Genomic DNA, 10,303 nt, shown 5'->3' with positions numbered 1-10,303 from the left:
GTAATTCATGTTATGTCACGCAAAATACGCACTAGCCGTGGAGTTGCGGAAACCGTAGCCCCTACTACTACTACTACTAACACTTTTAGGTATTACTACTATCTTATTAATACAATTTGTAAAACGGTCCTTTTCAATCCCCAAATGTGTAATTATATCTTGTGGATAGATCAATATTTACAATCTTATTGGAACCTAGAATTTCTTTTTAAGAGATAAGAGATTAAGTAAAATTTATTACCAAGTTCATTTTTGTATAAATAAATTGTCTTACTTGTTATGAAAGCATCACCATCCGCTTGATTCCATAGCGCCCATATAACATGGTTACCGTCACCATAACCAACAGTGTAGTCTAGTAGATCTAACTGAAATGATTAATCAAAACAAAATTTAGATCAAAATTACCAATTTGATATGTTTTTTTGTAACTGACAAACCTGTGGTCCAAATATCTGACATATCTGTGAGAATACAACGGCGCCCGCTCCACCATCGTGCATCTTCATCACAACAAATTCACTGTCATTAGGAAATGACAGGTACACCACCAACATTATACTTCTGTCGCTGCCTATGATGCTTTTCAACATGTGACCTTGAGCTGAAAAACGGATTTTAAAAGTTACCAAATATAATACAAACATATTTCAAACTCATAATATTAAAAAGATGTTTGGAAAATGCTGTTGAAAACTTGCAATCAACATAATAACACACACTATATGTACAAATACTAATCAATTGAGCAAAAAATATATATATATTAACTACCACATGCAGATTATTCCTCATCCAAGTAATACAAATCACTTTCTCCATTTATCAATTTCAAGACAAAGCTTCTGCACATGAGAAATAAATTATACCATATAAATATATAAGTTAAATCAATGAAAAGTGAACATACGCGGTGGTTTCGGTCTGACCATAGACTGTGAGAGAGGCGAAGAGACTGAGACAGGCGCGCCGCCTTCGTCCAGCGTCCAAGCGCGTAGACATGTGTCGCCACAGATAGCTACTATCAAACTATTGGTAACCACCACACCATATGTCTCAACACCATCTGTATTACTTTTACCCCTAAAAATTCAGTGTTACAAGGTATTAAAGTGAGTATGAAGAGATTTTTTTTTACAGAAAAGGAAAATATATTTTTAATAACATCAATTAATAAAATAGACATAAAAATGTAAATGAACGAAATAATTATAAAACCCTACCTTAATGCTCCTGTAATACCAGACAAGAATCTGGGCACAGCTGATTCTCTTTTCAATAGTGTTGTAACAGCGGAGCCTGTGACGGGCAGCTTTACCAGCAGCAGGCCTCCCTCATTGCCATGACCAAATGATAGAGCAAACACTGCTTCTCCACTGTCACGAAGCATTGATGCACATGTGTGTGCTACGCCAGTAGCTAAAACAATTTTAAAAAACTAAACCAGTTAAGACTGCATCTGTATGTATTTGATTTTTCTTCTCTTTACGTCTATAAAAATTATACTGGTAGTGAACCAGATTTGGAAATTACTCTAGAGTTATCAGTATTTTTAACTAGACAAAGAAAAAGGAAGAGTCAAGTGCTGGCAATACAGATTTAAGAATTTAACTTACTTGTGTTTGAATATTGATTTAAAATGTAGTAATTGTTTGGATTGTTGACAGCACTGGTGTCATAGAATATAGATGCTGATGTATTATTACTTGATCCAAATGCTGACTGAAAACATATTTAACTTTTTAGTTCATTTATTATCCATAAAATATCAAATATAATTAAATATACATAGTATAGAAATATATAGTAAAATAAAGAGAAAACAGATTGAAAAGTATTTGAATTTTCATATTTCTCATTTCTACATTCTTCATAAAAGTAAAAAGTTCACAACTAGTTTTTTCTAGCTTTCAAACCCATTTTATAAAAGTAGTATAGTTCATTACATTATATTGCATGTTAAATATATTCCAGAAGTATGCATAAGAATTAATATTTAAAATAACCAAATAATACCTTCCTGTCTAATGACTCTGGATGAGGAAATATTAGTCTGTGCACAGATGAAACTGTAGCCGCCAAAATAATAACTTCCTGTGTTGATAATCTCTCATAAAAAGTTAAAGTGTTCAATGGTGGTGTTCCTGGAGCTACTTTACAACGCAAATTAGATACAGACAGATTAACATCAAGAGATGCCTCTGACAATTCAATAGCATCTGAAGTTGTTTGCCTGAAAAAGAATAAACCTCTGTATTAGACTAAGAGTTAAGTCTAAATTTTAACTTTTAAATTTAAAAATAAAAAAGTAAAATTTAGAAATAGAGTATATTAAGAAGGTAAAGCTACGAGTATGCTGTGTGTCAACCGCCACAACCAAGCCAATGTCAAAATTTTTAAATGGTTGATGATTGGAAGCAATAAATGTGATTGTCATTAACTTTTGTAGTTGTTAACTTCGTCTACTACAATTAAATATGTTACGTACCAGTAAATAAAACGGTTCCTAGTATTTGCTTTTTTTGAATCCTTATACCAATAGCCACCTGCTTTCTGAGGTAGCTTTATATCTTGCAATGTGCTGTGGGTACCACCTGGAAAGTGATGTCCTCATATTATTTCTTGATTTAAATTAGTGTTAAACAGCTTATAACCAATATTACCTGTATTTAATACAATTTCTTTCCATTTTTCTGGTATATTGTGATTTGGACCAATTTCTTTGAAAGCTACTGACATTGACTCCATAACCTCCATGGCTTAAAGTTAATCCTTGACTAGCCAAACTTTAATGATTGATTTTTAAAATTATTTCAGATAACATTTATTTTCCTCCTTTTGAATTAACTTTTGAAAAATGTTGAGACGGTAATATTTATAACAGAAAAGCGCCAAAGCCCGGTTAAATGACAATTCAAATCAAATGAATGAAAAATGACAATGACAAGCCAAGCCAAAGAGTATGAGCAAAGAACAAATAAGTAAAGCTAAAAAGTACCTACTATAGAAAGTTGAGTAGGATTAGGCCACCGATCTGCAAAAAGTCCCTTTATTTCCATATTTGCTTGGAAATGGCGCTTTTCCTCCGTTGATATAAATGAAAGTTAACTCTATTTTCGTTGTTCGTTCCGTTCATCGCCACTGTAAGCCCGACTGCTAGCGCCAAGATAACGAATATCAAATTAGCACAAATTACCTTCTCATAGCCTATGGATCTAGCACTAAATAAAATGAAAGGTCACTTTTTAAACTATATTTTTTTGTAATCTGTGAACTTATTGTCAACAATTTTCAATGACAATCCCAAGTTGTCATTTCTAAGTCAAGTAACATAACCGGCAAATTTGTAATATTTTTGTCGAAATTTTACAAGTTTATACCATTAGTATCAAATAGGCCATAATAATGGTTTTAGCCCACGATTTTAACGAAGGGCATCGTACACAAGATGTTCGTATCAGTCAAGATATTACTTTCGATGCTATGTTGCTTACTATTGGCACGTTACAAGGATTGAATGATTCTGGATTTCATAGGCCTTCACCAATTCAGCTTCATGGTATACCTCTAGGAAAATGTGGATTTGGTAAAGTTTGTTGTTATATTATTAGAGAAATAAATTTTAGTAAGAAGACCAATGATAGTCGCTACACATCTTTTATTTGTAAATTACAATTAAAACGGTTTTATATTATTTTATAGATTTACTATTAGAGGCCAAATCAGGAACGGGCAAGACAGCGGTGTTTACTGTGATTGCATTAGAAAAGATAGATCTGAATAAAGGTTTACAAGTTGTGATACTAGCACCAACAAGAGAGATAGCAATGCAGATACATGATGTTATAAAACAAATAGGTGTACGATATGAAGGTAATATACAGAATGTTAAATTTCTTGTTTTGATATTTTAGTCAGGTGTTACTAAGAATTTTGAAATATTGCTATTACAAATTATGCTAGTTTCTTAATTCATAGAAATCTAGCAAGTTGTAAAATGTTGATGGCACAAATATATATTACGGCTTTATTCCCAGTAACCTAAGAAATAAGTAGAAGTTTTTAGCTTTCTCTTGTATTGTATTGCAAATATTGAATTAAAAATATCATTTACAGAAATTATTTGTTTTTAGGTCTCTGCGTTGAAGTTGTAATGGGTGGTCTTCCTGTTTCGGATGATGTCGAAAAATTTAAAAAGAATGTCCATATTGTAGTTGGTAGTCCGGGAAGATTAAAACATTTGATACAAGATAAATACATTGTTACAACCTCAGTAAGATTATTAATTCTGGATGAAGCAGATAAACTAATGGAAAAAAGTTTTGAGGCTGATATAAATTATATCCACTCAGTGTTACCACAACAGAAACAGGTTATAATGAGCAGTGCAACATTTCCTGAGAGTTCCAAAAGTTTTATTGAAAATTATGTTCAAAATGCACAACATATTTGTCCAGAGAGCACTAATATTCTCTTAGGAATCGAGCAAAGGGTAACTTTGGTTAAGTATAGTAGTAATATTGTTAAACAAACACAATACAAATTTGCGGAATTAATAAAAATATTGTCAAACAGGCACTTCAAGCAATGTCTAATATTTTGCAACTATCAGGCTAGAGTTGGAGAATTACATAGAATGTTGAATAAAGAAAAGTGGCCAGCTGGTCAGTTGTATGGACAACAACAACAAACAGAAAGACTGGATGCTTTAAAAATACTACAAGAATATAAATGTAGGTTATTGATTGCAACTGACCTTGCAGCTCGAGGCATTGATGCTTCAAATGTTGATTTAGTTATTAACTTTGAAACTCCATGCAATTGGGAAACCTATTTGCACAGAATCGGAAGAGCTGGGAGATTTGGTTCCTATGGTCTTGCTATCACCATATTAAGTGAGGGATTAGAACATAATAATTTCAAATCTTTAATAGAATCTCTTAACCTGCCTTTCCTTGTAAAAGATTTTTGGTCAAATAGCCCATTTTGCATTAATAATAATACTATTCTTGAAGAAAATGATACACCAAATAAAGATAAACTGGATTCTGATAATATCTCAAAACCTAGTGAAGAAGTAGATTACACTAAATTATGGGATGCATTAACTGGCGATGAAAAAAGAACAGAGGTGGAAAGTTTTGATAATCTATGTGAATCATTTACAGAACCAGTTAATAAAATTGATTTATTCAATGTTTTACTACAATCATTTAAACAAAGTGAAGAAAATGCAATAAGTGAAAATGTTAATTTTTCACAACTGGATCTTTTAAATTTGCCTGATAAAAGTCATAACATACAAGAATTACATAAAGAGAAAAGTAAAAGTTTAGTTAACAAAACTGAGATGGAGGCATTTCTAAAGCATAATGGGAAATCTCAAACAGGAACAGACTGTGGCAAAGTAATTTTAAACAATAAACATCATTATAACATACATTCTACTTTAAAAGATAATCTAAATAGCAGAAATAGTTTAACAAAAAGTTCTAAAATAAATACACCAGTGACCAATCATAACGGTTCAAATGGCACAAACAGTTGTGATCCAGATAATGGTAGTAATTATGAATTAGAGGCTGAAATTATGTCTCAAGCATTATGCGATTTAAAATTACCAACTCCATTCTCAAGCTCTAAAGAAAGAAACCCTCAAAATAATAATTTAACACATACTTTCAATGTAAATGAAGTCAACACTCAAGTGCGTAAAAGAGATCGACATCACAATAAATCCAAATTGTGTACCATAGTTAAAACTAACAAGGAATTCAATCCAGAAAATAGAAATAAACATACAGTCACTGAAGTTTCAAATGACAGTGATGAAGAAAATTATTGCACTAAATTAGATTTAACAAAATCCAGACCAAGATATTGTAATCATACAAGTAGAATTTTAAATGAGGAAATGCAATTACCATCCACATCTAAATATAAAAACAAATCAAACAAAACAAAAACTCACCAGTCTCAAAATATATATGAGTATCAAAATACAAAGAAAGATAAAAAATACATGGAATGGTACAATTCATTAAAAGTAAATGTAAGACAAATAGAGCAAATGATTTATTTGAATGAATTAAGCAAGTTATGATACATGTTAAGTGACATGTAATGTGATAAATAATTTAATATGTTGCGTATCTCAGAAAATTAAAGAAAACAATTAAAATATTTATCTAATCAAATAAATTGTTTTTATTTTAAATATTTTTCCAATTGGGTGAAATAAAACAGCTTGTAAAACAGTACATCTAATTGCATTATAACATCTCACTTATTGTACACAATAGGTGTCGAAACATGATTGAAATAAGTACACATACTTAACATATACACACATACTAAAATGCAAATTTTTCACAATAAAATAACACTTGAACAAGACATACAAATACCAAAACACAATTTCTGTATGTAACATTTGTACAATATTTTTCTATGGTCATTATTAATTTAAAAATGTAAAAGAAAAATATAAAGAGGTTTATTACTGAGTTTTTAAATAAAATTCTGTACGATAAAAGGCGTTCAATAACTCTTAGTAAAGATAAATCATTAAAAATATAACACATTACAAAATCACCTACAAACTATATGAAGAACATGACAGACTCATTCAATGTAATATTGCTTGTTTTCATTACATTTATTACAACCATTTCACTAAAGTCTGAATAAGTCACATTTTTTTCAACAATAAATCTACTCTATAGTTTAATATATACATGAAAGGTGGGTTTTAAGATAAGTTACATCAAACATTATTTGAAAAACACTAGTAAAGAACTACTCTACAGAGTGGAACAATTATATTTATGCAGTTAAGTTCAAACAATTAGGGTAAAACTACTAGAATATTTGCATATTTTTCATCAGGCTTTGTCCATTTGTGTTAAATAAGCAATGAGATTCATAAAATATCGAGATATAAAAGATTATTTTTAAGCTTCAAAGAACCTCAAGCAACACATCAATTGTTTACAACAAATAAAATAAATTAACTTATATTTATTTAAATTAAAACAGTCTTTATAAAAATGGGTCAAACTCTATATCCTTACAACCGCTCAGTGAAGTTTTTAGAATACAGTTGTAAAGGACTATACTGGGATTGCTATAAACCCTTACTTTGTTGGTAAATTATTTTATATCAAACAGTTAAAACCAGTTGGGAATAGATTATGCATAGACACTGTTAATACTCAAAAAATAATTTTTAGACAAATATATATGAGGATAATTGCGACCAAATCTTTAATTAAACAGAAAACTATATTTCATTTTTTTCATGTCAAAATACTTCTTTCCTTATATACTAATGTAATTCATAATATTGCCGCCAGACTCCTTCTTATATCATTAATGCAACCATTACAGCTTTTTGTTTATATATTGACTAGATTAACTTGTATTGCAGTTCTTATCTTAAAGTTAAGTTTGAAGCATAACAATAGCATCACTCGTGTTTTTTACTTAGGATAAACGAGGAAGAAAGAACATTTGTAAACATCTTTAGATATGTACAATGTCATATTAGTAATTTCATTAATAATTTTTAGCAATTTGAAAAGTATTTGCCTTTTTAGAAATAGAAGTATTTATATTTAGCTAACGATTGCTGAAATATTCATACTAAAGCATATTTTGTTTTCTTTTTTTTCTTAGGGGGAGAGATGTACAGTTGAAATCATGTGTTTTTTTTTTCATCTTGTGCATATCTAATGATGTTTATAATTAAGTAATACTAAGCAAGGTTATAATAAATTCGCACCTACTATATCAGCATCGATACATGAGTCAAGGACGCACATACACTCACACACACAAATTTCGGACGGTATAGCATTACAAATATATTGCCAGTATAATAAACTTATAAAAAGTATTTAATGTTTTCAATATATTCATTATTTATACGATAATTCTGATTGCATTTACACAAAATTTCACTAATTAAAATAATTAAAAAGTAATAGTTATATTAACTTAATTAAAATATATTATTTTTTATTAATTGGTCTGTTCGTTAAACATTTACACAGGGGAATGTAACAATAATATAATAGATAACTAAATACTAAGGAAATTTTGTATCTTGTACTAACTACTTCAGATTTTATTACAAAGAATAATAAAATCTGATAAATTTATGAATTTTGCAAATTTAGAAAACAAAACCTTTTCTTCCTGAAAAAAGCTTAACCTCGACAAAACATAATAGTATTTCCTATTCACAACATATTCTTGGATAACAAATATTGTTATTCAAGAATACATGAAATAGACTTTTTAAATTTAGTCTTTAGTACCTAATAAATTATACGATTGCATTGGAATATTAAATATAATAATTAAAGGCTTATTAAGCACATTCTTATGCAAGTTTTATGCTAATAAACAAAAATAAGATTATTAGTATCGGCCAAATGCTTTAAAAATTCATTTATGTTCTGTATCATTAGTTTATTATACAAATAACTAATTTAGAAATTCATGTAGAACATTTGAGTGTAAAATCATATGTCAGCTTAAAATGTGTTTAAATATTTCCTACTCACTATTGAAATTCAGCAGCAGTGGTATAAAATAAAGTTTTTTTTTAAATTGTGTTCCTTATATAAATTTGTACATATTATTGCTATATATGAATAACTCTTAGTATTAATATAAATAGGTATTAATATATAGGTAGGTAAACGTTTTTAAAAGTAAAGTATAACAAACGAAAAAAAATTACTCATTACATTTTTAAATAAAAAACATTTGTTAACAAAGCTCTATAGGAAAACGATCGAATTTATGGGAAATTCAAAGAGTAAAGTGATTGACAAGACAGACAGGACACAATGTTTATAAAAATATATCTATTAGATTGTTGCCCTAAATGTTATTAGGGAACAATATGAACATTTGAGCATTTAATTAAGAGCGAAATGGTTTCATGGCTTGTTTAGTTTTTGAATTTACTTTAATGAATATTTAGTTCCTCATTTCTTTATAGCTTTTTATAGTGAACTCCTCAATTAGGAAATAGAAACACTACTACAAAAGTGGGTGGAACATGTGCCAGCATGTTTACAGTAGGGATTTACATTTACATAAATATCCATCAATATAAGAAACTACATACATGTAGATACAACAAACATCTATGTGTCGACTTGTCTTAATTAAAGGGGGATCACAACAAATAACACCCAATATTATAAAAACACTTATAGAGCAAAATTGTTAAGATCGAAAATTAGGAATTTAAATATACCTATACGCTAACCTAATACTAAAGCCGGCTTTGTATTAATGTAAGGCATTCTCTTTTTCAATGTTATATGAAATTGACAGATGAACTTATATATTAGTTTCTATTGCATTTGAACATTTATGTAATTATGGCACAGTGTACCTTACTCTATGATGAGGCATCGGGGCAGGTGTTCGTGCAGGTAGTCGAACAGCTCCGGCGACGCGCCCGGACAATTCGTCAGCTCCAACTCTCGCAACTGTCTCAATTGTATCAGACTGGACAGACCTCCTGATGTCAACAGTGGACAACCTGCAAAAATACATTTTGTACTACATTCACAATTACAAAGTTTCTACTATACGCCTTCGGTTTTAAAATATGTTTGCACGTATCTATCGGTATGCTTCCGTTTATGAAAAGTCCTAATGATGAATTACATGCATCATAGACTTATAAAAGTTTCTAAACATTTGTTAGTTTGTACATATTTATACATTTGACTGTACCGACGAGTATAAGGGATACTACTTATGAGTACATTATAAGTATTATCTAGATCATTTTTAAGTAACTTTCGCCAGCGACTCACAGCAATCACTGCATATTTTTGAATGATTATTTTTTTGTGAAAAAGCCCTACACTTACAACACGCTTTAGGCTATATATTTTCACGCTATTAAACTTAATAGGTAAATAAATCGAAAAAAACCGTCCTGTGGAAAAGGGACCAATAACAACAAGCTGCCAACATTAAGGAAGTAAGGTTGTCATTAATGCATTTGAATTTTGACATTTGACAAATGTAATAACAAAAAGTTTTTAAAGTTCTATGTGTTCACACACATGTAATGTGTGAATATGAAATATACCACGGATAGTATAAGAGAAAGTGTACCGGCGAGTGAGAGCAGGTGCAGCGCGCGCATGCCGCAGAGGTGCTGCACGCCGAAGTCTCGCAGCTGCGAGCACCAGCGCAGGAACAGCGCAGCCAGCGACTGCATCGTGCTGATGTACCCCACGCCGATGTCCGTTATGTGCACGCATCT

General features: G+C 30.3%; 3 protein-coding genes across 5 annotated transcripts in view; 1 reads left to right on the top strand and 2 right to left on the bottom strand.

Moving 5' to 3' along the window:
* Positions 1-15: 15 nt before the first annotated feature.
* Positions 16-2,928, bottom strand: LOC106109673 (nuclear pore complex protein Nup160 homolog). The gene is made up of 9 exons (XM_013291259.1): positions 2,664-2,928; positions 2,489-2,594; positions 2,017-2,233; positions 1,617-1,722; positions 1,224-1,419; positions 911-1,083; positions 441-604; positions 275-368; positions 16-158 (listed from the first exon to the last, which is right to left on the bottom strand). The coding sequence occupies exons 1-9, from the start codon at positions 2,755-2,757 to the stop codon at positions 16-18; spliced, it is 1,293 nt and encodes a 430-aa protein (XP_013146713.1). The 5' UTR covers positions 2,758-2,928.
* Positions 2,929-3,316: 388 nt separating this feature from the next.
* LOC106109831 (probable ATP-dependent RNA helicase DDX20) lies at positions 3,317-6,173 on the top strand. Of its 3 annotated transcripts, XM_013291456.1 has the most exons (4): positions 3,317-3,586; positions 3,703-3,873; positions 4,134-4,492; positions 4,576-4,716. In XM_013291456.1, the coding sequence occupies exons 1-4, from the start codon at positions 3,406-3,408 to the stop codon at positions 4,615-4,617; spliced, it is 753 nt and encodes a 250-aa protein (XP_013146910.1). In that variant the 5' UTR covers positions 3,317-3,405; the 3' UTR covers positions 4,618-4,716. The 3 variants fall into 3 exon arrangements, with proteins under 3 accessions (XP_013146910.1, XP_013146908.1, XP_013146909.1); XM_013291454.1 differs by having other exon boundaries at positions 4,134-6,170; XM_013291455.1 differs by lacking the exons at positions 3,317-3,586; positions 3,703-3,873 and having other exon boundaries at positions 4,400-4,492; positions 4,576-6,173.
* Positions 6,174-8,753: 2,580 nt separating this feature from the next.
* Positions 8,754-10,303, bottom strand: part of LOC106109688 (F-box/LRR-repeat protein 16) — a 5,195-nt gene continuing 3,645 nt past the window's right edge. Inside the window, exons 6-7 of the mRNA XM_013291274.1 lie at positions 10,153-10,301; positions 8,754-9,565 (exon numbers count right to left, since the gene is read on the bottom strand). Of these exons, the coding sequence (XP_013146728.1) occupies positions 9,417-9,565; positions 10,153-10,301 (298 nt within the window). The 3' untranslated portion in view covers positions 8,754-9,416. The remainder of the gene's footprint in view (positions 9,566-10,152; positions 10,302-10,303) is intronic.

Source organism: Papilio polytes, unplaced genomic scaffold (assembly GCF_000836215.1).
Source record: "Papilio polytes unplaced genomic scaffold, Ppol_1.0 DF821067.1, whole genome shotgun sequence".
Lineage (NCBI taxonomy): Eukaryota > Metazoa > Arthropoda > Insecta > Lepidoptera > Papilionidae > Papilio > Papilio polytes.
Note: the sequence above shows the minus strand (reverse complement) of the source record. Positions and strands in the feature narration are given on the sequence as shown.

Coding starts and splice junctions, on each gene's coding strand:
- LOC106109673 (XM_013291259.1), bottom strand. CDS start 2,757: ATGGAGGTTATGGAGTCAATGTCAGTAGCTTTCAAAGAAATTGGTCCA. Junction 2,234..2,488: donor AGGAACCGTTTTATTTACTG/GTACGTAACATA, acceptor ATTCTTTTTCAG/GCAAACAACTTCAGATGCTA. Junction 159..274: donor TGGTGATGCTTTCATAACAA/GTAAGACAATTT, acceptor TCTATCCACAAG/ATATAATTACACATTTGGGG.
- LOC106109831 (XM_013291454.1), top strand. CDS start 3,406: ATGGTTTTAGCCCACGATTTTAACGAAGGGCATCGTACACAAGATGTT. Junction 3,587..3,702: donor TCTAGGAAAATGTGGATTTG/GTAAAGTTTGTT, acceptor ATTATTTTATAG/ATTTACTATTAGAGGCCAAA. Junction 3,874..4,133: donor AATAGGTGTACGATATGAAG/GTAATATACAGA, acceptor ATTTGTTTTTAG/GTCTCTGCGTTGAAGTTGTA.